At 47.5% G+C, this 20,327-nt stretch overlaps 1 protein-coding gene and 1 long non-coding RNA gene across 2 annotated transcripts in view; one reads left to right on the top strand and one right to left on the bottom strand.

Annotated features, from left to right (window-relative positions):
* LOC123625953 overlaps nucleotides 1–6,148 on the bottom strand; it is a 34,210-nt gene extending 28,062 nt beyond the window's left edge. The window contains exon 1 of the long non-coding RNA XR_006730693.1: nucleotides 5,805–6,148. This is a non-coding gene — a long non-coding RNA (uncharacterized LOC123625953). The remainder of the gene's footprint in view (nucleotides 1–5,804) is intronic.
* SRRM4 (serine/arginine repetitive matrix 4) overlaps nucleotides 1–20,327 on the top strand; it is a 143,799-nt gene that overhangs the window by 112,846 nt on the left and 10,626 nt on the right. The window contains exons 6-8 of the mRNA XM_045534701.1: nucleotides 874–924; nucleotides 4,145–4,243; nucleotides 7,261–7,417. Of these exons, the coding sequence (XP_045390657.1) occupies nucleotides 874–924; nucleotides 4,145–4,243; nucleotides 7,261–7,417 (307 nt within the window). The remainder of the gene's footprint in view (nucleotides 1–873; nucleotides 925–4,144; nucleotides 4,244–7,260; nucleotides 7,418–20,327) is intronic.

Genomic DNA, 20,327 nt, shown 5'->3' with positions numbered 1-20,327 from the left:
GCTCTTCCACTGCCTGGGCGGAGTCTCAGCGTGGAGACAGCTCCTGTGGTTGACTTCAAGGTGTGATTCAGTCGGATGAGAGAAATTTTCCCCTTCCCAAGACCTAGGCCAGCAATGGGTTCTTCGTGGCCCTCTGAATCCAGTCTGGCTTGAACTATCAGACAGCCTTCATCCTCCCTGAGCTCTGTTCAATTACACCGGGACCCTGAGTCATCCTTGTCTATGCTACTCTGACTTAAAAAAAAATTTTAAACCCAGATACTTGAATCTGCATGAACAAAACATTTCAGCATCTACCCAGCTTCATGAGGGTTCAAATATCTTTCTGGTTATTCCATTCTCTTCTCATAAACTGATTGAACAATGGCATGGACCCTGGGAGCCCAGTCTGGGGTTGCGTCCCAGCTCACCTGTGTGTTCGTAGGCAAGTTTCTTAGCCCACCTATGGTTCAGTTTCCACATCTGTAAAACGAGCACTTACTACATTGTGCCTCCACCCATAGGTTCTGGAGAGAATGAGATTATTGACATAAAGTATTTAGCAGAAGTCCTAGCTTACAATAAAGCCTCAAAAGTGGCAGGCATTGTTATTATTATCTATATTACTGCTGTTATTATTAACCTCCCCAAGCTGAACTTGAACTTGGCATCACCTGCATCCCGTTCTCGGCACATGTGAATGAGTTGGTATTTCTAGCTGAGCCTGCTGCAGGGAAACGTTGGCAGCAACTTTTCCAAGCTGGGGCCGTGATCGGTGTCCATTCCAAAACTGCCTGGATCGAACGCTTTGTGCAAAGCATTTTAACTACTTGTTTACTTTTATCTTTCACTGGAATGTTGCCTCTTTCAATTAATTGGCCATTTCTTGTTTAGCTCCTCTAGCCCAAAAAGCAAAAGAAGGGACGAGAAGAGGCACAAAAAACAGTAAGTAGATACCAACAGCATACTCTCTGGCTTGGGGAGTTGGGGGATCTGGCCTCTTAGCAGCCAGCATGTTAGAGTTGCCAAATAAATAGGGAAAGGGGAGAGAGGCTGGTGGGGGAAGGGAAGAAGAGAGGGAAGGGAAAGGGAGAGAGAGATATGTACTTGTAGTTGTGGGTTTAGGTATGCACGAGTGCACCAGGTTGTATGTATATGATGTGTACGTGTATGCATGTGCGTCTATGTATGCATGAAAGTGTACAGTGTGCATGTGTGTGCCTGGTGTGCCCATTGTGAGTGTACCTTGTGTATGCACAGTGTATACATTTATATGTAGTGTGTATACATGCAGTGTGCACATTGTTTGGAAAAGTCTGTACATTTTTACATCACCCAAACATTTGTGTACACTGTACACAAATGAATACCATGTGTATGCAGTATGTGTGTGTTCACATGAATGCATGTGTGTGTCTGTGCTTCTGTGAGCATGAACATGAACCGTGTGCATCGGCGCACATCGTGTGCCATTGTGTGTGAATTCTAAGCACTGTCTGTGCACTGTTAACATACCTGTGTGCATTCTGTGTACACGGGTTGTGTAGTGGTGTTTACCCATGCACATGTGTGTGCTGTGTGTGCACGGGTGGTCATGGGGGCATGATCCCATGTGTGCACACGTGCGAGCCTATGTGTGAGGCTGTGTCCTGGCTGCTGGATTTACAGTGTGGAGACGCCAGTGGAGTTCCCAGCCTCGGACTCGGGGCCCCAGCTGTTTCACAGTTTATAGCTGGTAGTAGAAATTCAAATCAGCTACCGCTGCCTGCGGACTTCAGTTTCCAGCCAAATTAAAAGTAAATTCGGTTACAACCCACCTACTTTACATCCTGGGAATGTCAGTGCTTGTGTTTTCCAATCAACTAATATTTTATCTCCCGCCAAGAAGCTTCTAAAGAAAGGATCAAAGACAATAAGATGAAAGGTAGCTGACTGCAGGGGAGGGGAAACAGGAGGCAGGGGCGCGGAGGGAGGGTGCCGGGCTTTGCTGCCCCAAACGGTCTCTTCCACCAAGGTCAGCGTGAAGGAGGGTATTTCAGCACCACCGCAGGGGGCCTGTTGAACACTCCAGAATAGAGCAGTAGGGTCCTGAATTCATTCAGGGAAGAACTTCCTTATCACCAAACTTGTTCAGTTCAAGCCAAGAGATAATCATCAGCCCTGTGTATCGAATGTGCGTTCATGCTAAGCACAGATAGCGCGCATGCTCTTAGACAGCTCAGCATCACGTGTCCAGGAGCTGCGGGACAGGCAGCCATGGGATCAGGAGCTGGGCCCAGACCTCAAGAGCGATGGGAAGATCATCACGGAGACGAGGAGCCGCCAAGGGGCAGCAGGGCGGCCACCCTCCCTGGTGCCGAGAGCTGAGTGAGTCCCAGGAATTGCTGACAGGGCATCAGAAGGCTCGTGCAAGCCAAAAGGCAAGAGGCAGGAGAGAGAAAAGCACGAAGAACAAGGCATCCCGAAGATAAGCAAAGGCTTATTCTTGCCAAGTCCCACGGTCAAAGCTGCTTCCAAGCAGGCGACCACTGGCATTAGCGAGGCCCTAACATGTGGCTGGCCCAGTGCTGGACAGAGGACAGAGATGAGCCAGACGTTGTCCTGGCGTCAAGGAGCTCACAGAGCAGCCAGGCAGACATGCGACAGTCCCAGCTCAGCAGACGGAAGCCTGGGCACTGTGGGGGTGCAGGTGCTGGGAAGAGGGCTTGGTGGCAAGGCCGGCTTCCTGCAGGAGGCGTGTCTAGGCTGGGGGTGAGGATGGGAGGTGACCATCCTCAGACCATCTAGGCTGCAGGTTAGGCGAGTGGTTTAAACTCTCTGGGCCTCAGTTTCTTCATCTGTAAGATGGGAATAATAAAAGAACCTACTTCATAGGTTGTTGTGAAGAATAGATGAATCCCTTTAAGGAAAATGCTTAGGATACAGTGCCTGGGCCGAAGTCTGTGTTAGATCCGGGTTACCGGTCATCGTTATCACACCATTGTCATCATCACGAGGACATGATGAGCTAGGAAGTGTGGGAGCCAGAATATAAGCAGCTCAGAGTTGCTGGAGCCTGCCAGGCCAGGGTGTCAGGGCAGAAGATGTCAAGCAGTGAAGCAGAGAGTGAGGCAGGGGCTAGCTCCTGACGGTGCCTGGGGTTCAAGATCAGAGTTTCGTCTTCACACGAGGGCAAAGGGAACATTTTAACCAGGGAAAGGATGTGGTCTGATGATTACATTAGAAGAATCCCTGAGTCCTTTGTTAGGATAACCAAGTGACCTCCTGATAGAATCATCTCTAACTCCCACTGGCTTCCTGGCTTGTCCCAAATCATTAACATTCTTTATACATCCATAATCACCACTGCCCCTGCTACTACCACTTCTAGGTTGTTATTATCACTTAGAAGTAGCTGAAGCAACCTGCAGTAATACCGTTATTAATGGTAGCAGCAGTAATTGTTGTCGTCCTAATTTTTTGTTGTTGATGAGGTTTGTATCCCATTCTAAAAAGCTTTTGACTCCATGCTAAGAATCTGGACTTCATTTGCCAGGTCTGAGGTTACAGATTGGCAGCCCAAAGGTCTAATTTACTCTGCAAATGGGTTTTGTTTGCCCCAAAAGGTGACTTTTTAGAGGAAAAAAATGAGCTTCCATTTAAAAAGAGGTATTTTACATAAAAATCTGTATTTCCACCTTCACTTGAAAAATTAGAGACCCTGCACCAAGTTAATATTCTGCAGGCCAAGCAGCTCCGTCTGTTTAAGCCCAGGCCTTCAGGGATGTTGTTTTAGTGCCTGGATGAGTCACACATTTGTGGTCTCTGGCCCCTGAAGCTCTGGGGAATTGAGGCTCCTGCCTTAGCAAAGGGAGAGGGGACGTGGGAGGTGACTTTCTGCCCAAGGCGTGGTCTGCACTGGGCCTGATTCTGGCATGGGATGGAGGGGGAGGGCCCTGAGTCATCCGCGCTCCCTCCGGGGCCCCCCTTCCTGCTCACCTGTGTTCGGTACAGCTGCTTAGAGACCCCTGAACACCCAGGCAGGGGGTCAGGAGAGATGTATAACTTTGGGAGGGATGATGACTCGGGTTCAAGAGAAAAATGGGTGTCACAAGATCAACTCTCTCTCTTTCTCTCTTTCTCTTTCCCCGTCCCCTCTGACTCATTCCTTCTCATCCCCCACAAGATCTCGAAGCCGGCCCCGAAAGTCTCACCGCCATCGCCACCACCGCTGCCCCTCCCGGTCCCAGAGCTCAGAGTCCCGCTCCTCGAGCTGTGACAGCAGGTAACCTGTCACCCCACGAAGCCTCTTTGCCCTAGGCAGTGCCCAGAGCCCAGTCTGAGACGCTTACACAGGTGTCATCAGCTTTGCCGTCGTCGCTGTCACTGTCGGGGCCACTCTCCCAGCACGGGCTGGCCCCCTGCATTACACTTAGCAGCTGCTACCACTTCCCTGGAGAGTAAGGGCTGGAGACAAAAGGGACTTGCTGCCACCACCTACAGGAACGACAACCGTTCCGGCTGACGTATGTTCTTTCTAAGTGCTCGCGGCACTGCGCTTCGTATATCCACTCACAGATTCCCCTCTGCAACCCTATGAAATAGGTACTATTGTTATTCCCATTTTAAAGATGAGGAAACTGAGGCACATGGCAGTTAAGAAACTTGCTAGTTCCTCAGCAACTAAGTTGAAACCAGGGACTTTGGCTCTGGACTTTGCACTCTCACTAAGGGACCACTCTAAGCACAGAGAAGCTAAGCAACCTATGAAAGGCCACACAGCACAAAGTGCCAAGTTCGTTCTAAGACCCTTCCAAGTCAGTTTTCTACTCACATGGATCCTCCCTATGCTAATACACTGGCTGTCCCAGCCTGAGAAGGGGGACAGGGGGTCTCATTGATGAGAAGGAGGAGAAGGAAAAGAACAAGAACTAGAGCTCTGTTGGTGTTGATGTTTGGCATTGTTGATGTCCAGTGGGGAGGCCAGGGCCTACTTGATAGGACCAGGCCAGCTCTCAGATGTCAGGGGCTGCTCTCCTCTGCCCAAGTGCTCCTCACACTTGACTCTATGTTCACACCACCTGGGGAGATGTAAAAATCTCATTGTTTTGGCCCCACTTCATCCCAAAATAAAGCAGAGTGTCTCTAGAAAGGGCGGGTGGTGGAGAAAAGGAAGAGGAGGAATATTGGCCCAAATCCTGTGCCGGGCACGGTGCTAAGATTTCAAAGACATCTCTCGCTCCATCATCCCAGTAGCACCATGTGCTAGACCAGGGCTTCTCCACTTTGGCTGCACTTTTCAATGACCTGGGAAGTTTAAAAAGATACTTATGCCTGGATCCCACCCTCTAGACAGTCTAATGTAATTCAGATGTGGTGGGTCCAGGGCAGTGAGGTTTTTAAATCTCTCCAGGTGATGTGAGAGTGAGGCCGAGTGAAGGAAGCATTTGAGAAAGAGGCCCCTGACACCCACTGTCACCAGTGGGCCTTTGTTCCAGCTCTCTGTCCTGGCTGATACGAGTGACTGCTGCTTTAGCAATTAGCCTTAACCTCAGTCTAGTCCTCCCTGTTTGTAGGTAAGGTTGATGAAGTCACCCAATCAGAACTGCCCTTGCTTTCAGACAGCGCACAATCCCGAACAAAGCCCCAGTTCTGTAAACGCCCCCCAAACCACCTACCGCAAGCACGAACCCTGTAATAGGCTCTTTCTAACACTCTCGTACACAGACACGTGACGCCGCCCTCGGGCTGCGGGGAGCAGCAGCACACTTGTCCAACCGCAGGTGGACCCCTGGTGGCCTTTCTCTGGAGGGCACGGGCCCACCGAGTTAAACCACATCACTGACCTGTTACAGCTGAGAAAACTGCCTGTCGGTGTGCAAAGGGCTCTGAGCGCGGTCACATAGCTGGGAAGTGGCTGGAACAGGGACAGGTCTGTGCGACTCAGCCCGAGCCCTGCACCACCGCTCCAGGCTGAATCGGCTCTCGGCAGCTAAGCCGGACTCGTCCGGGGCTCCCGCGAGTTGCCTGTTGGAAAAATGGCTCACGTCAGACTCCAGCCCCAGGTCTCCCGCGGTGCCGTTTCTTAGTGTTGCCATCTGAGGTCCCCCGTGTCTGTTGGGCTGAGGCCCCTCTCCGGCAGATAGGGGAGCAAACAGAACTGGCGCCCAGGCCGCACACCCAGTAGAAAAACGATCTGGAAGAACAAGAGATACCATTTCCTCTAAAGCAGGAGTGTCCAACCTATGGTGAGTTGTATAGCTATTTCATTACATATCACAATGTAATCATAATAGAATAAAGTGCATAATAAATGTAATGCCCTTGAATCATCCCCAAACCATCCCCCACCCCTTCCCCAGACCATGGAAAAATTATCTCCCATGAAAACAGTCCCTGGTGCCAAAAAGGTTGGGGACCGCTGCAGCAAAAAAACTGCCCTGGCCCTGGCTCCGCCACGTTCAAGCTGTGTGACCTCAGGTAGTTCCCTAAAAGTCTCTTGGCCTCAGCTCCCTCATCTGTAAAATGGAAAAGCAATACCTGCCCTGTCTGTGTCTTCAAGTTGGAGAGAGGACTGTGAGAGCAGCTTAGGAGGAATTTATAAATGCTGCGCAAATCCACAAATGTTATTTTTATTACTCCGATAGCTCAGAGAGCCAGTGGGATATGCGGAGCCCAAACATACCCTTTCTAAGAAGTCAGAGGGGCCTTTGGTTTCCGCGGCAGACAAGGCAGTCAGATCTAGACCCGCCACACCTGCGGAAGGCATGTCTTTCATTCTTGTCAGCCATTTTTCCCCCAAAGTTTTGGGTGGCAGTCAACATGATGCTCTGTTTCACAGATGGCGAAGTCACACACACAAAGACACGCAGACATACGCAGTTACATTTATAGGCAAACACATGGAAACACAGATGGACACACCCAGACACACACATAGTCACATGACAACCACAAGGGCACGCTAAGAACGTTAAATTGAAGCAGAATTTTCTGTTTTTACAGCTGCCTCCCCAGCCCCCCGAAACAGCGCCAGGTCCATGAAGAAGCAGTTGTCAAATGAACAAGTGAGAGAATGAATGAATAAATGAATGAGGAGAAGGATGGATGGTTGGATGGATATGCACACGGTGCAACTTTCATGCACACACATGCAAACATACCCAGGAACAGAAGCACATATGAACATATACAAAGAGCCCCTAGCACACTCTGTGGTCCTCAGATCATGGTGGTCCCTGAACCCTCTCCCTGACATGCTTCCCTTCAAAAGACCCTCAGGTTTCTGTCCTCTGCCCTCAGGCACCGCGGCCGGTCCCCCGAGGAAGGGCGGAAGTCCCGCCGGAGGCACTCGCGCCGCTGCTCCAAGACCCTCTGCAAGGACAGCCCCGAGGCCAGGCCCAGCCACCCGCCCAGCCAGCCCCTCCAGATGCCCAGCTTCCTGTCGACCAGGGGTGTAGTAAGTATTCCACACAGCCTCCTCTGCCAGCCTTGGCCACGACACTTGCGGGAGGTGGAGGCACAAGTTCAGGGCAGCATATGACACATTTGAATTCAATTTCGGGCAAAATATCCCACTGGCTCCAGACCTCATTATCAATGAAACAGATGGTCATTCACCAGCCTTTGGCAGCACTTGGTTTGGGGATTTGGGGGACAGAGGGAGAAAAACTCAAATCCCCAGGCTTTCATCAGGGGAGTGTTGAAAAATAAGTACTGGTCTCTAGAGTGACACCGGCAGGAATACATTCGTGAGACACCACAGGAGGTTTCTTTGGGGAGAAAGGCAAAGAAGGGGTCTTTGACATAATAGAAGCACTCCAGAGCTTACATGAAGTCTGCATCTTTTATCCCAGCTGGCTGGCAGCATTGGTTGGCAGCTGGGATTTGATTTCACCTATAAACATGACCTTGAATTTACATGAGAATTTTCTTCCACGGAGCTCATAGTGCTTGACCTGTATCCGCTCATGTGTCCACACAGGTCTCGGGAGTTGAGCACACATCTGCTCTCACTTCCTTCTACAGATGGGGCAGAAAAATCAAGGCTCAGAGAGGTTAAGGTCTGGGGTAAAGCCATGGAGCAAGACAAGAGCAAAATCGAATTTATCAACCTAGGGTTGAACAGAAGTAGGTAATCCTCCCCCAAGTCAAGGAGGAGCTAGAATTTGACTTCAGACAGTCTGACACCATGAGCAAGAGATTTAGAGATGGATCTGCATTCAAGTCTTACCTTGGCCACTTGGTAGCTGTGTGGCTTTAGGCAAGTTAGTTAACCTCAGTCTTCTCATTGGAAAACCTGAAGTAATACCACTTCCATGTGGGATTGTTTGGAATATGCAATAAGATAAAGTATGGGAAGGCCTTTTGTGGGTTCTAAAGGGATGTACAGAAAAACGGGAAGAGAGTCAATGTTAACACAGCCAACAATTGTAGCAGACAGTGGTGAAGGGACCTGTCTTCTCTAGCTACATGTGAACTTGAAAATTTCAGGTAGCTGATTCCTAAGAAAGGAAGGATGAGGTGGATGCAAGGGACAGCTCAGGGGTGCTTGCGTAAGGTCAATAATGGAAAGGCATGACAAAAAACAGTCAGGCCTGGTTGGCACAGTAGTTATCTGAAGTGCATTCTGTAACACTCTTCTTCACCGGCCAAGGCACCCACCATCACCGAGGTCTAATTTTGCCCAAATCCTGTGCCTACCTGAGACCATCCACAACTCACCCCAGGCCCTTGCTTTGCAGAGATGCCTGTGGTTACTGAGTACTTGCAGATGGCAAATGCCCAACTACATTCTCTCCTCCCCAAATGTCCTAAGAAGGGATCTTCTGAGTATGACAGAAAGTCCATAGGCCTGGGTTCAAGTCTTGGCTTCACTGGACTGATCATTTTATACCTCTCAGCCTCAGCTTTCTCAAATGAGAAATGCGCAGGATTATCCCATTTGTCTCCCAAAGAGATTGTGGCAAAGGTAAAGATAAATTTGAAATATGATCAATAAGAGATAGAGGAATGTTTTTAAGTTAGTAAAGGCTGCCTAATCTCCCATAATATTTGTGGCAGCTTACCTGGAGGCTCCAATTGGGGCCCCAGCTAAAATGTGCCATTGGGAACAACTGGCTTATACTTACTTAACTGCCTGGGGTGGTTTTCTAACAAGGTCATATCTGTCAAAATACGCCAAAAAGCTGGGTCTGTCCTCCCACACCAGCTGGGGAGGTTACCAGATTGGCTACTGGTAGTTTGCTTTCCTAAAACACATGGATTCTTAATGGCTTTTAGGTATGATGATTTGATACTTCCCATGGGCCCAACCACTATAAGAAGAGCTGAAAGCCAGGACTCATCTGTACCTAGAAGAAAGAGGCCTTAAGAGCTCATCTACCCCAATGCCCTGATTATCAAGAAGGGAAACTGAGATCCACAGAAGAGAAATGACTTACATGGACTGTAGCAAGGCAGAGTTGTTAAAAACATGGAATTATTATTTTGTGGTCAAATCCAGGCTCTGAGATAGTTACTTAAACTTTTCTGAGCTGTAGTTTCCTCATCTATTAAAAAATGTAGATAATAACAGTCTTTTCTTCAAAAGGAACTGTTGAGCCTACTTGGCACAAGGGCAAAACTCAGCAGATACTAGTAGTGTTAGGATGACAACATTCCAGATCCTGACTCTGCACTCACCAGCTGTGGATCCTTAGAGAGTTATGTAAACTCTCCGTAACCCAGTTTCTTCTAAATCTACAAGATAAGGATTTCTTCAAAATCTCAAGGTTGCCTGACTTTTGGGAGCATCAAATTCCCCAAATCTGGTCCTTTTAGTACCCCTCCCATGCCTGGCCTTTTGTCATCTTCTCTCTTACAAAGGCAGAGATGGAAGAAGGTTCCATGTTGGACCAAAGGTTTCCAAGAGTCCTGGACCCAAGTTTTTCTCTCTGTTAGAGCTCACATCAGAGTCACTTTCATTGAAACACCCATCTAATCATTCACTCAAGTCTACCAACATCTATTAAGAATCTATACAGGGTCCAGCTCAGAGCTGGCTCTCTGGATCCAATGAATAAGAAAGAAACAGGTTGTGCTTTCTAGTGGAGAGAAACAGATAAGTGAAAAACAGTAAAAGACAATGCACAACAGTTGATGCTGGATACTTAGATGGGGTGGAAGGTTAGCAGGCAAGGAAGGGGATTAGGGCTAGGGTTAGGCAGAGAAGGTAACAATTACCTGAAAAACTAAGATTTAGCCAATGAAAAGAGGAAATGAATATTAGAGTCAGGATATGAGATAAAATTACAAGGCAAGATCTGGAGCTCTGCAGGTAAACAGGAGCCCAAACATGAGGATCTTCTATGCCATGGCTCCTGCCACACTCAGTTGCAGGCATTTCATATGCATGGCTCTTTAAAAAATCAAGGACAGGTGCATTATATCAAGGGACTTATTTGCATTTATGAATATGCAAATTGGACTCTTAACTGCAATCCTAGTTGGTGAGCTAAAGGTAGCCTGAGGCTTTGTTGCTCAGTCAGAGCCTAAATCCAACTGGAGGTTCCCAAGGAGATGGTTTAGGGGCCCCTCACAGCCTCTACACATGACCCTTATCTTCATTCTACCATCTCTGTTCAAGGCATGGGGAAAAAAGAGAGATGAAAAAAATTCTCTTGCTAAACTCCAGGAGCTCACAGTCTAGTAGTCAACAGAATGCTGTAAAGATTGAGTCTGTGAGCAAGAGTACCTTCTCTGGTTGTTAAAATATTCAAACACTTGCACACCAGTTGATAAATAGGCCCTGTCCCCACCTCACCCCACCTCAGTCAACCCAGCCATCCCTCCCCTCCCTCCCCTGGAACTTTCTGGACCTTCTCACAATCCAGCAACTGAAAATTAACACCTAATCCCCTTCAGTGTCAAGCGAGCTTCCCTTTTGATGGGGTAGTACCCATACCCAACTAGTTGTTGAATATTTTAAATGTCACCCCAGCAGTGATGGAAGTAAGTACAATGCATAGTGGAACCACAGAGGAAGGGCCGAACAATGTTGTCTTAATGTCTGAGAGGGCTTCACAAATAAGGGATCATTTAAGTTGGGCTTTGAAGGATGGGTAGGAGTTTGTCAGGTAGAGATGGTTGATGAATAGAGGGAGAGCGAAATACCACTACATGGCAGCACTGTCACATGCTTTACACAATTGTTTCCTCATTTGATATACAAAGCAGTTCTTTGAAGTAGGTGCAATTATTATCACCATTTTTCAGATGGGAAAACTGAGGATTTGAGAAGCAAAGTGACCTAGGAAGGCAACCCAGTTGGGAGAAATGGGAGCTGGTATGAACTGTGGCTTGTGCCTTGGAAGCTCACTCTGATAGCCAGCACAGAGGGTGAACTGGGTGACAGGGAGGGTGAATTGGACAATGGAGAGGCTGGTGGCTCCAAGTTTTGGCCAAGCCATTTCCCTGTGGTACAGGGTTCTCTATCAAGTTTGCCACAACCAAAGAGGGAATGTAGGAGGGGGCTGATCAAGAATGAAGCTGGGCAGAGGAGAAAGGCAGGCTTCTTTTTTCCTCCTCTGGCCTCTAGCCTGGCTCAATAGTCACCACATACCCCTCATCAACAAAAACCTGCACAGATCCAAGACATACTCCCCAAAAATGATAATAATAAAAGAAAAATTTGTAGTCCATAAAAGAGGACCTCATGAAACTTATAAACTGGAGGAAGCAATAGAAGTGATTAAGACATGAGTTTTGGCGTGGATCTGAGTACTCTGGAGTTTTTTATCTTGTCTCCCCGTGAGACCTTGGGTAACAGCAATAGCTAATGTTTACTGAGCACCTACTATGCGCCAGGTGCTAGGCTAAATTCTTTACATGCTTTTATAATAGCCCTTCAAGGGAGCTTCCACTAATATCTGCATCTTATGATGAGGAAACTCCAGCCCAGACAAATTAAGTAAAGGTCAGCTATTCAATGGAGAAGCTAGAATTTGAACCCAGAAAGTCTGACCTCAGAGTCCACATGTTTAATTCCACGACCTTCCCTGTGTCATTTCATTTCTCAGGGCCTCAGTACCCTCATCTGTACCTTGGGCTAATAATCATACCTAATTCTGTGAGATAAGGTATCCATTCATTTCAAAAATATGCACTAAGCACCCACTATCTGCCAGGCACTGTTCCAGCCACCAGAACGCAGCAGTGAACAAGCCAGACAGGGCCCCTGCCTTCACGCAGCTTCTGTTCTGTGTGAAAAACGTATCCCAAAGTTTGGGACATAACACTCAACATACACTAGTTGCTATTAATTGTCATCGTAGCGGGTTCACTAAACTTACTCCAAATAAACCCAGATATGATGTTTTCAGAGTATCTCTGGCCTCAAAAACCTTCACCATATCCAAGATCTCAGGCAGATTTCGCAACAACCCCAGGAGAAAGGCATTTTGTAGACAGGGAGAATGAGGCTGAGAGACAGTCCATGGACGGCTCAGGCCTTTAGACCCCAATTCAGGCTCTTGCACATTCTGCAAAGCCTTCGAGCTCTTGCCCAGCTGGGAAACTCAACATCCAACATCCAATGCCATTTATTGCAGTTGAGAGAGAACTGGAACCAAAGTGCAGGAGCATGGGATGAGACTTGGGAATTTTCAGGGCCAGTTTTTTTTTTTTTTTTAATTGGGAGGTGACATAGCATTGTCAACTTTTACTTCTGCCGAGGAAGGACAGAAAAAAGAAAACCACCATTTTCTACCACTAAAGGGACATTTTGCCAGCCAGAAGAGGTAGGAAGGACGTGACCTTGAAAGAAAGGACGAGTCTTTAAATCGAATGCATTTGGCAGGATGAAAACTCATTGCATTGAACTTATTGTTCTCATTTCAATTTGGGCTGGTGAAAAAATTGGTCTTCCTGGGTCTGTGCGGAGATTTCCAAGAGCAGCAGGGAGAGGACCCTCAAGACAGGCTTCAAAGACAGGGTGAGCTGGAAGCCATCATCCCCTTTTTGGCTCCTGCTGAGGGGAAAGAACAGGGAAGCTGGACCACCTCTCCCTGCCTTAGGTTTGATGCAGCGCCCAGCCCTGTGGGATCACCCCAGCCCCGGAGGACTTTGTCATCCTCCCACAATCCCCAGGAGAGCCCCCTCTCTTTCTCTACCTCCCTCCCTCCCAAATGAATTCCCAACAGGTCAATGAATCCATTCTTTTGCTGCCTTCCTGAACAACAGCAAGGAAAATAAACTCAGTGTCTTTGTGAAACAAAAGGATTTTTTTTTTTTTTTAAGGAATAACCAGAACCCTCTAGCTAAAACCTCTGCCATACAGCTCTACACTCACATGAGAATTTCCAGGCCCCCAGATGGCAGGGAAGGAAAAAAAAAAAAAATTTATAGCCATCACTCTCCATGGGGCCATTTGAAGCTCAGTAAATGGACTTGTTCAGTTTAATTGGAATTCTCTTCTTGATTGTATTTTTGTAACCTATTAGGCCGTGCTGCCTCTTGATCTCGGAATTCAGCTGAAATTAAATTTTGAAGTGTAAGTGAGAGGTTGCCTTTTTTCCCCTGTTCTTGATTAAATAATGATTTGAAACAAAAACAATAAATAACAGTGCCGGCTTCCCCGGAGGGTTGAGAGACACTCCCAGTGAAATGCCAGGGAACTGGAGTTTGTGGGGGGGGATTTAATTACTTATTAGAAAAACCCAAGTGGTAACGCTGAGTATATTAAGGAACAAGGAAATAAGGCAAGCTTTGGAGCTTCAAAGAAAACACACGCACGCTGGAGCCTGGCATTGCAGGGGGATGAGGGAATAAAGGAGAAATATTTGTTCACTTTCCCCCAATAGCCATGAGTGTGTGAAAAGCAGTTTGTCTTTAAAAGAAAAAAATCTGAGATTGGCAGTCCCGACCCAGAAGGGAAGCGCTTGTAATAGCTCTGGGGTCTGGATATGATTTAATGGATCTGGTCTTCTGGTTCCTTTTACTGACAAAAGTCCAACAGGGATTTAAAGGGGGGAGATGGGGGAGAGGGAGCAGTCTACTTCCTAGTTCCGGAAGGAAGAGATGAAACATACAAGGGGTACTGGGTTTCTGTTGCTTACAGAGGGCTCAGAGCAGCAACAAACTTTTAGAATAGAGAGTCCCAAACTTCGATGTCTCAGGAGCCAGGCAGCTAAAAGATATGGGTAACAGTGACTCCACAGGGTTTGGGGCTGAGAGTGCTCATGTCCCATTGGAAAGGGGCAGCTGCAGTAGCCCCCAGGCCGCTGACTGACAGGCAGGAATCTGGGCCTGATGTTGCCAGATCTTATTTTTCAACAGAAACTGGAAATGAGGTTGTTACGTGAAACCTCTCCATTCTACCAGTGTTGGCCGTTAATTCAAATTCATTTTCAAACATATGACGTGGGCTAAAGAAAGCATGTCTGAAACAAAGCGTGGCTTGGCTTGCCAGTTTTCCAGTGTTGACTAGAGATGTTGAAGCAGATACTGTCCATATGTATTTCCTCACCCTCCCCACTCCAGGGCTACACAGCCAACTTCTAGCTCCCAGATGGGATTCCCTGGCTGCCAAAGCTCACTTTGCCTTTAACCCACGAGTGATGGGCAATTAGTGTATAAATACCCCAGCTCCCTCACCCCTTGGTTGGGATTAACTCAGGGGTACAGGTTCTACTCTTGTTCCCAGGGTGTCCCCAGCGGAATGAAGCACCAGCTGCCCACTGTGGTCGCTGGTCTGATCATGCATCCTGCATCATCTTCCTCTCTCCCCCATTCCATTTCCCCACGCTCCTACAGGGGTACCTTCTCCTCTCAAAGAAACTATGAGCACTCATATTCCCGTCTCAATTTCTGGGAATCCAGATTAGACAGGTGTTATTTCACCTGGCAACTAAATAGATCTTACAGACGTTGAATTTTCATGCCGGGCCCCAAAGTTTGGCCTTTGTGAAGACATGGCAGGGAGGGTGAGGGGGAGATGGAGGAAGGAGTAAGATTGGACTGAAGAATAGAACCCTGGTGTGAGGGTTCCAGGTATTAAAACTGGGTCCTGGGTTCCGGGAGGGCATTATTACTGGACGACAGAGGGTCTGGGGTGGCTCTTGTTGGTGAATGACTTGGGGACAATTTCTCAACCAATAAATAGTACGGGGGCAGAGAGCAGTTGTGTGCTAGAGAGAAATTCCCGGGGCATGAAGAAGAGCTCTTCAAAGATGAATTTCGAGAGGCCTATTATCTAAATAAGGAGACAGACAGGAGCAATGGAGAGCCGTCCTGTCATGTCAATGTCGAGTGGGCGGCTGTGTGCATCTTCTGTCAGAGGGAGTGTCTGGTTGGGAAGGAGGTGTCCAGGGACGGGAGGGCAGAGGCCTCCATCGTGGACACATCACTACTGTCATGACTCGGAAGTCTCCTTTGCACGATCACAGCCATCAACTCCCAATACACAACCATTCTGCCTTTGTTCCCCTCAATGGCGTCTCCCCTCTCGTGTGTGTGGAGTAAGTGGAGAGCTCTGGAGAAAGTGGTGTCTGGGGTTTGGGAGGCCGGTAAGCTGTCCAGACATCTCTAATGATGGGCTTATGAAAAGGCTCCTACCACCTGGAAGGATAAACAGAGCCCATCAAGACTTGTAAAGATGAAAGCAAACAGAGTTTAGCTGCAAAGCAGCAGGAATGAATGTTTTCAGGTTACCACCTCCTCCCCATCACAGTAATCCTCTAAGCAGGCCAAATAGAGTGAGAAGATATTTTTGTGATCAGTACCTTCCAGGGACATTATGTGATGCTGGCTGTGCCCTGTGCAAGGGTGACCAGCCTGGAGAGAAAGTGAGAGATCAAACCCCACCTACCCTCCATGCACCATGCCCTGGATACTGATACGAAGCCCAGAGAAAGGGGTACTATCTCTTTTCTAATTTGTCCTGGCCAGAAGGGATGCTGTTTTTTAATTCCTGACCCTTAGGGAGCAGCTTTTCCTAACCTGAACAAGGTCACTGTGTAGTCTCGCAGCCTTGCTGCATGCAAATGGGCACACTCAGTCCGTCTTTTAACTTGACCTCCCAGAGTAGCAGAGAGTGGAAAAGGAGTAAGGAATCTCAGCCCGACTTGTGCCACCTGAAAGGCTTTGCAGGTCTGGAACGTCTCACCTGAGGCCTGGATCATCTGCAGACAATGTGCTTTCTCTCCGGGCCCTGGGTCTGAGGAGCATCGGGAGGAAGGGAGGAAGGAGAAAATGAGGAGAGGCCATTCCTTCTCTCTGCCATGGGTCTGGACCTTAAACTTGATTCTAAGACCTAGTATTCAACAGCATAGCAGGGTGACTAAGGTCAACAATAATCCACTGTATATTTCAAAATAGCCAGAAGAGAATAATTTGAATGTTCCCAGCATAAAGGAAAGACAGATGTTTAAGGTGGTGGATATAATGATGGCTTATCCCAAAACCCCGATTCGATCATTACACATTATATAAATGTACCCAAATATCACATGTGCTCCAAAAATATGTACATCTGTTATATATCAATAAAAATAAAAACTTGGTTCTAGAGGTTCTCTCAAGCTCACACACCCAGCCCTGAGCTGGTCTCGAGACTTCAAACTTTAGCCAAGGGTCCGCCTAGTTTTCTAGAACTTTTCTGAAGATGATGGAGGCCAGTTCTTTCCCAAAAAGACACTGAATTCCCAAAGCTGTCAATCACTCAGCTGGACTCCACCAGGGCCTGATCACCCAGCCATCTCTACCAACAAATGAAGTTAGGGTGGGCACACAGAGGCTCCCAAGGGACCATGGAGCAGCTCTGTTCACTGGACAAGATTTACTGGGTACCTATTCTGTGGCAGGTCCCGGGGGGTCCTGGGCTGCAACATTGAACCAGTCATGACCCTTCCTCAACAAGATCCCCACACAGACTGGAGAGAGAAACAATAAGATGAGCAACTACCCTGCTGAGTAACAATGCTATGGTGCACAGACGGTGGTCATTTTTGAGTGACTGAATGAGTAAAAGATTGAATGAATGAATGAAGTACAGAGTATTGTGCTATCCTGGTCTGGAAGATCAGAGAGGGTTTTCTAGAGGAAGTGGTAGGAAACCTGGAGGATGAATAAATTTAGCTGTGCCAAGTGGGGAAGAGGTGGAGTGTTCTGGGCAGAGGAAATGGCACGTGCAAATGGCCTGGGGTTAGAAGAACAAGATGGGATGCCAGAACCAAGAAAACTCAAATTGATTAGCTCAGCGTGTGGGGGCCAGGGTGGGATGGTGTGGAAGAGAGTGGAAGAGATGCTACTTGTAAAGTATAAAGAGCTGGGTTGTAAAGGGCATTGTAATCCTTGTCAAAGAGTTCAGATTCATCCAAAAAAGGGGGGGGTACTTTTAAACATACCGGAGAGATTGGTATTTTCAAGTATCAAGGTCAACCCAGTGAGAACATTTCAACAGTGCCTTTATTTTGGTTTTATGTTGTTGATGGAAAAGCGTGATGCCTTGTAGATTTCTTCAGTTCTAACCACACAAGTTACATATGGATAAGTCACTGCCAGGTGGAGACACACTGAAATTATCCCCGTGAGCTCAGGGTGTCAGGTAGAGAAGGTGAACAAAACAAAGTCCCCTTCTTTATCCACTAGCCCTGAGGGGCCTCACACTGGAGAAATCCTTGCCCATGGGGAGCCATGACATACTAAGAGAAATGCTTTAGAAATTGGTAGTCAAGACTGGGAACAAGTACCTGGGAGAGACAGGCCCAGCCTGGATGCCCCCAGGTAGCAAGCCCACACGATATTGGAAATCATTGCACCCATAGGACCCTGCCCTTGAGTTGTCTTCCAGCCTAGTCCCCTCCAAGATGAGCTTGCCCGATTCACCTGTAATGCATTGGCCGGCAACCATTCACCACCTCTGGGGCAAAGATTCCATGCACCAAGCCCCGGCCTGAGAGCTCAGGTCCCAGGGTCTGGCTGCCTGGCACGCTGCTTTCTCATTCCTGACACAGATGGTGTAAAAACACGTGTGACCACTGAACTCCAGAGGCGAGAAAGCCGTGGCATCCAGACTGCAAGGGGAAGACAATGGGAGGACCTGAATGGGAACAGGGCTTTACATTATTTTAAAAGAAGTCTTACTCTAGAAAACTCCACCTGGGCAACCTTATTTTGAGGTCCCTTCTCCTCAAGCAAAGCTAGCCAGATTGCCAAGCAGGTGAAGTGGCAGCTGCACTGGCTGGCACTTGGTCTGGACCATCACCTTGCCTGTGTGCAAAGCCTCCTGGGAGTATCCACAAAGGAAGTCCTGCCTCCCCAGCCCCGGGAGCTGACATCCTGAGCTGCTGGAGTGACCTCTGCTATTCTCGCAGTTCCAGTGTCTCTGTGTCTCACCCTCATGAACAATTGCTGAGAAGGTAGAAATGGCTCCTTAAGAAAGCACAGAAATCCCCCTCCTTTAGGCCCAAGGTGCACAGGATAAAGTGGGGAGAAAATCAGGCTCTTGGTGGTGAAGGCTGCCCTAATATTTGTAGGATCTGGGGCAAGAGCATGGGGCAAGAGAAGGTCCACATACCAGATGTCTAGGTGTTTATAAATATGTCAGCAAACTTAAATAAAATATGTTCTCCCATCTTGGCAAACATACCTTCAAAATGATCTGAAAGTGAATTTTAAATTTAGAATCTTGGATCCTTCAGAGTGCCAGTCCATGACACAGCAATGCAGGGACAGTCTGGCCCTGGGACCATCCCTTTCTCTTCCTGCCTCTGGCACCAACCAGTACTCTGATGGGCATCACACACACATGCACGTGAACACCTCACCCTGAACATCCGAGTTCTGTCCAAATAGCCACCCTTGGACCTAGGAGTGTGCATACTTGAAGCATGGTCTACCTACAGGAGAACAGATCCGTGGATGAGGCCTACAGAGACCTTAAAAGGGGGCTCAGGGACCATTTAAACAGAGGATTCTGGGATCTCAGGTACCCAGAGAGTAGTCTGGGCATGGGATTAGTTTGCAGGGGGTGCTCTCTTGGCCCCACAGATTTCTCCCCCCGCAGAGATGGTTATAGCTGGAGGAGACCCAGGGCAGGGATCCCTCTTGCCCACAGCGAAGCACGGTATTGTTGGCTGGGGCCAGAACCAAACCCACTGTGTCATCCCAGCCATGATACTGGTCTGAACGTTTAAAGAAAACCACCCATCATGCTTCTAACTACGCAATTACCTTCCTGAGCACTGGCTGTCTATCGCCTCCCTCACTCCTTCATCTGTCCTAGATCAGCCCCAAACAGGGTTCTGGGAGTCCCTTTATTTTCCCAATCACCCCAAAGCCAAAGCTCCAACCCCTTTCCAAATCCCTATGATGCAAGCACATCCTCTCTCCTGCCTGTCCCCTCGGTAGATGCAATACTCCAGCTCCCACGTGCATATTCAGCGAGGGTTTCCTGCTCCGACTTGGGCATGAAGGGATTGACTAGGTTGACTAGGGTAGGTCCCCTTAATGAGAAAACCAAACCAAATTGATGCCCCACCTGTCAAGAGCACCAAAAAAAAAAAAAAAAACCAAAACTCAAAGTTCAGGGCCAAGTTTGACGATGTGCAGAAAGGTGTGTGTTTTTTCTTGTCATTTGCGACTCTAACGATGGACTCACGTTGCCCGCTCTTCCCTTTCTCTTACACCTTACCTACCTACTAAAGGAGGAGTTCTTGCTTGGTAAGTGGATATGATCCGCAAAGACATGAGAGAATTTATTAGAAGCCACTCAAGAGCCTTAGCTACCTTCTACAAGGGGAAAAGGACACACACAAATATCTGTAGAGACCTTTTTTTTCGTTTGTTTTCGGTCAGACTTTGACTTCCATTTTTTTTTTTTTTTTTTTTTTGTCCTCCCCTCTTTCTTTTCCCCTTTAGTTGAAACTGCTAAAATGTCAGTTTGCGACCTTGACTTTATATTTAAAAGAAAAAAACAAAAAAACCAAAACTCTCATCTTTATTTCATTTCTTTTCCCCATGTGATATTTGTTTAGGGTTCTACTCAGGCAACTTTTTCTTTTTAAAAAAAAAATTGTTTAAATAATTGAGGATTTGGTTGACGTTTAAAATTTTGGATTTATCTCCTTTTTTTTTTTATTTCCAAGATATATTTTTTTTTAGGCCCATAGACCCATTTCTTTTCCCCCTGTCCCCTTCCTTTATTTTTATTATTGTTTTAGGTTGAGTTAAGGGTGTTTACACCCCCCTTCCTATTGAGTTGACTCTTTTGTTTAATTCATTAGAAATTAAATTTTGTATAATTTCCCTTTTCGTTTAATCTGGATCGCATGCTTTTTCTCTGCATGATACCTAAATCTTCCAGTTATCCTAGCAGGGGGTAAAAAGAA

This window comes from Lemur catta, chromosome 21 (assembly GCF_020740605.2).
Source record: "Lemur catta isolate mLemCat1 chromosome 21, mLemCat1.pri, whole genome shotgun sequence".
Taxonomy (NCBI): domain Eukaryota; kingdom Metazoa; phylum Chordata; class Mammalia; order Primates; family Lemuridae; genus Lemur; species Lemur catta.
The sequence above is the reverse complement of the archived record's forward strand: the minus strand, read 5'-3'. Positions and strand labels throughout refer to the sequence as shown.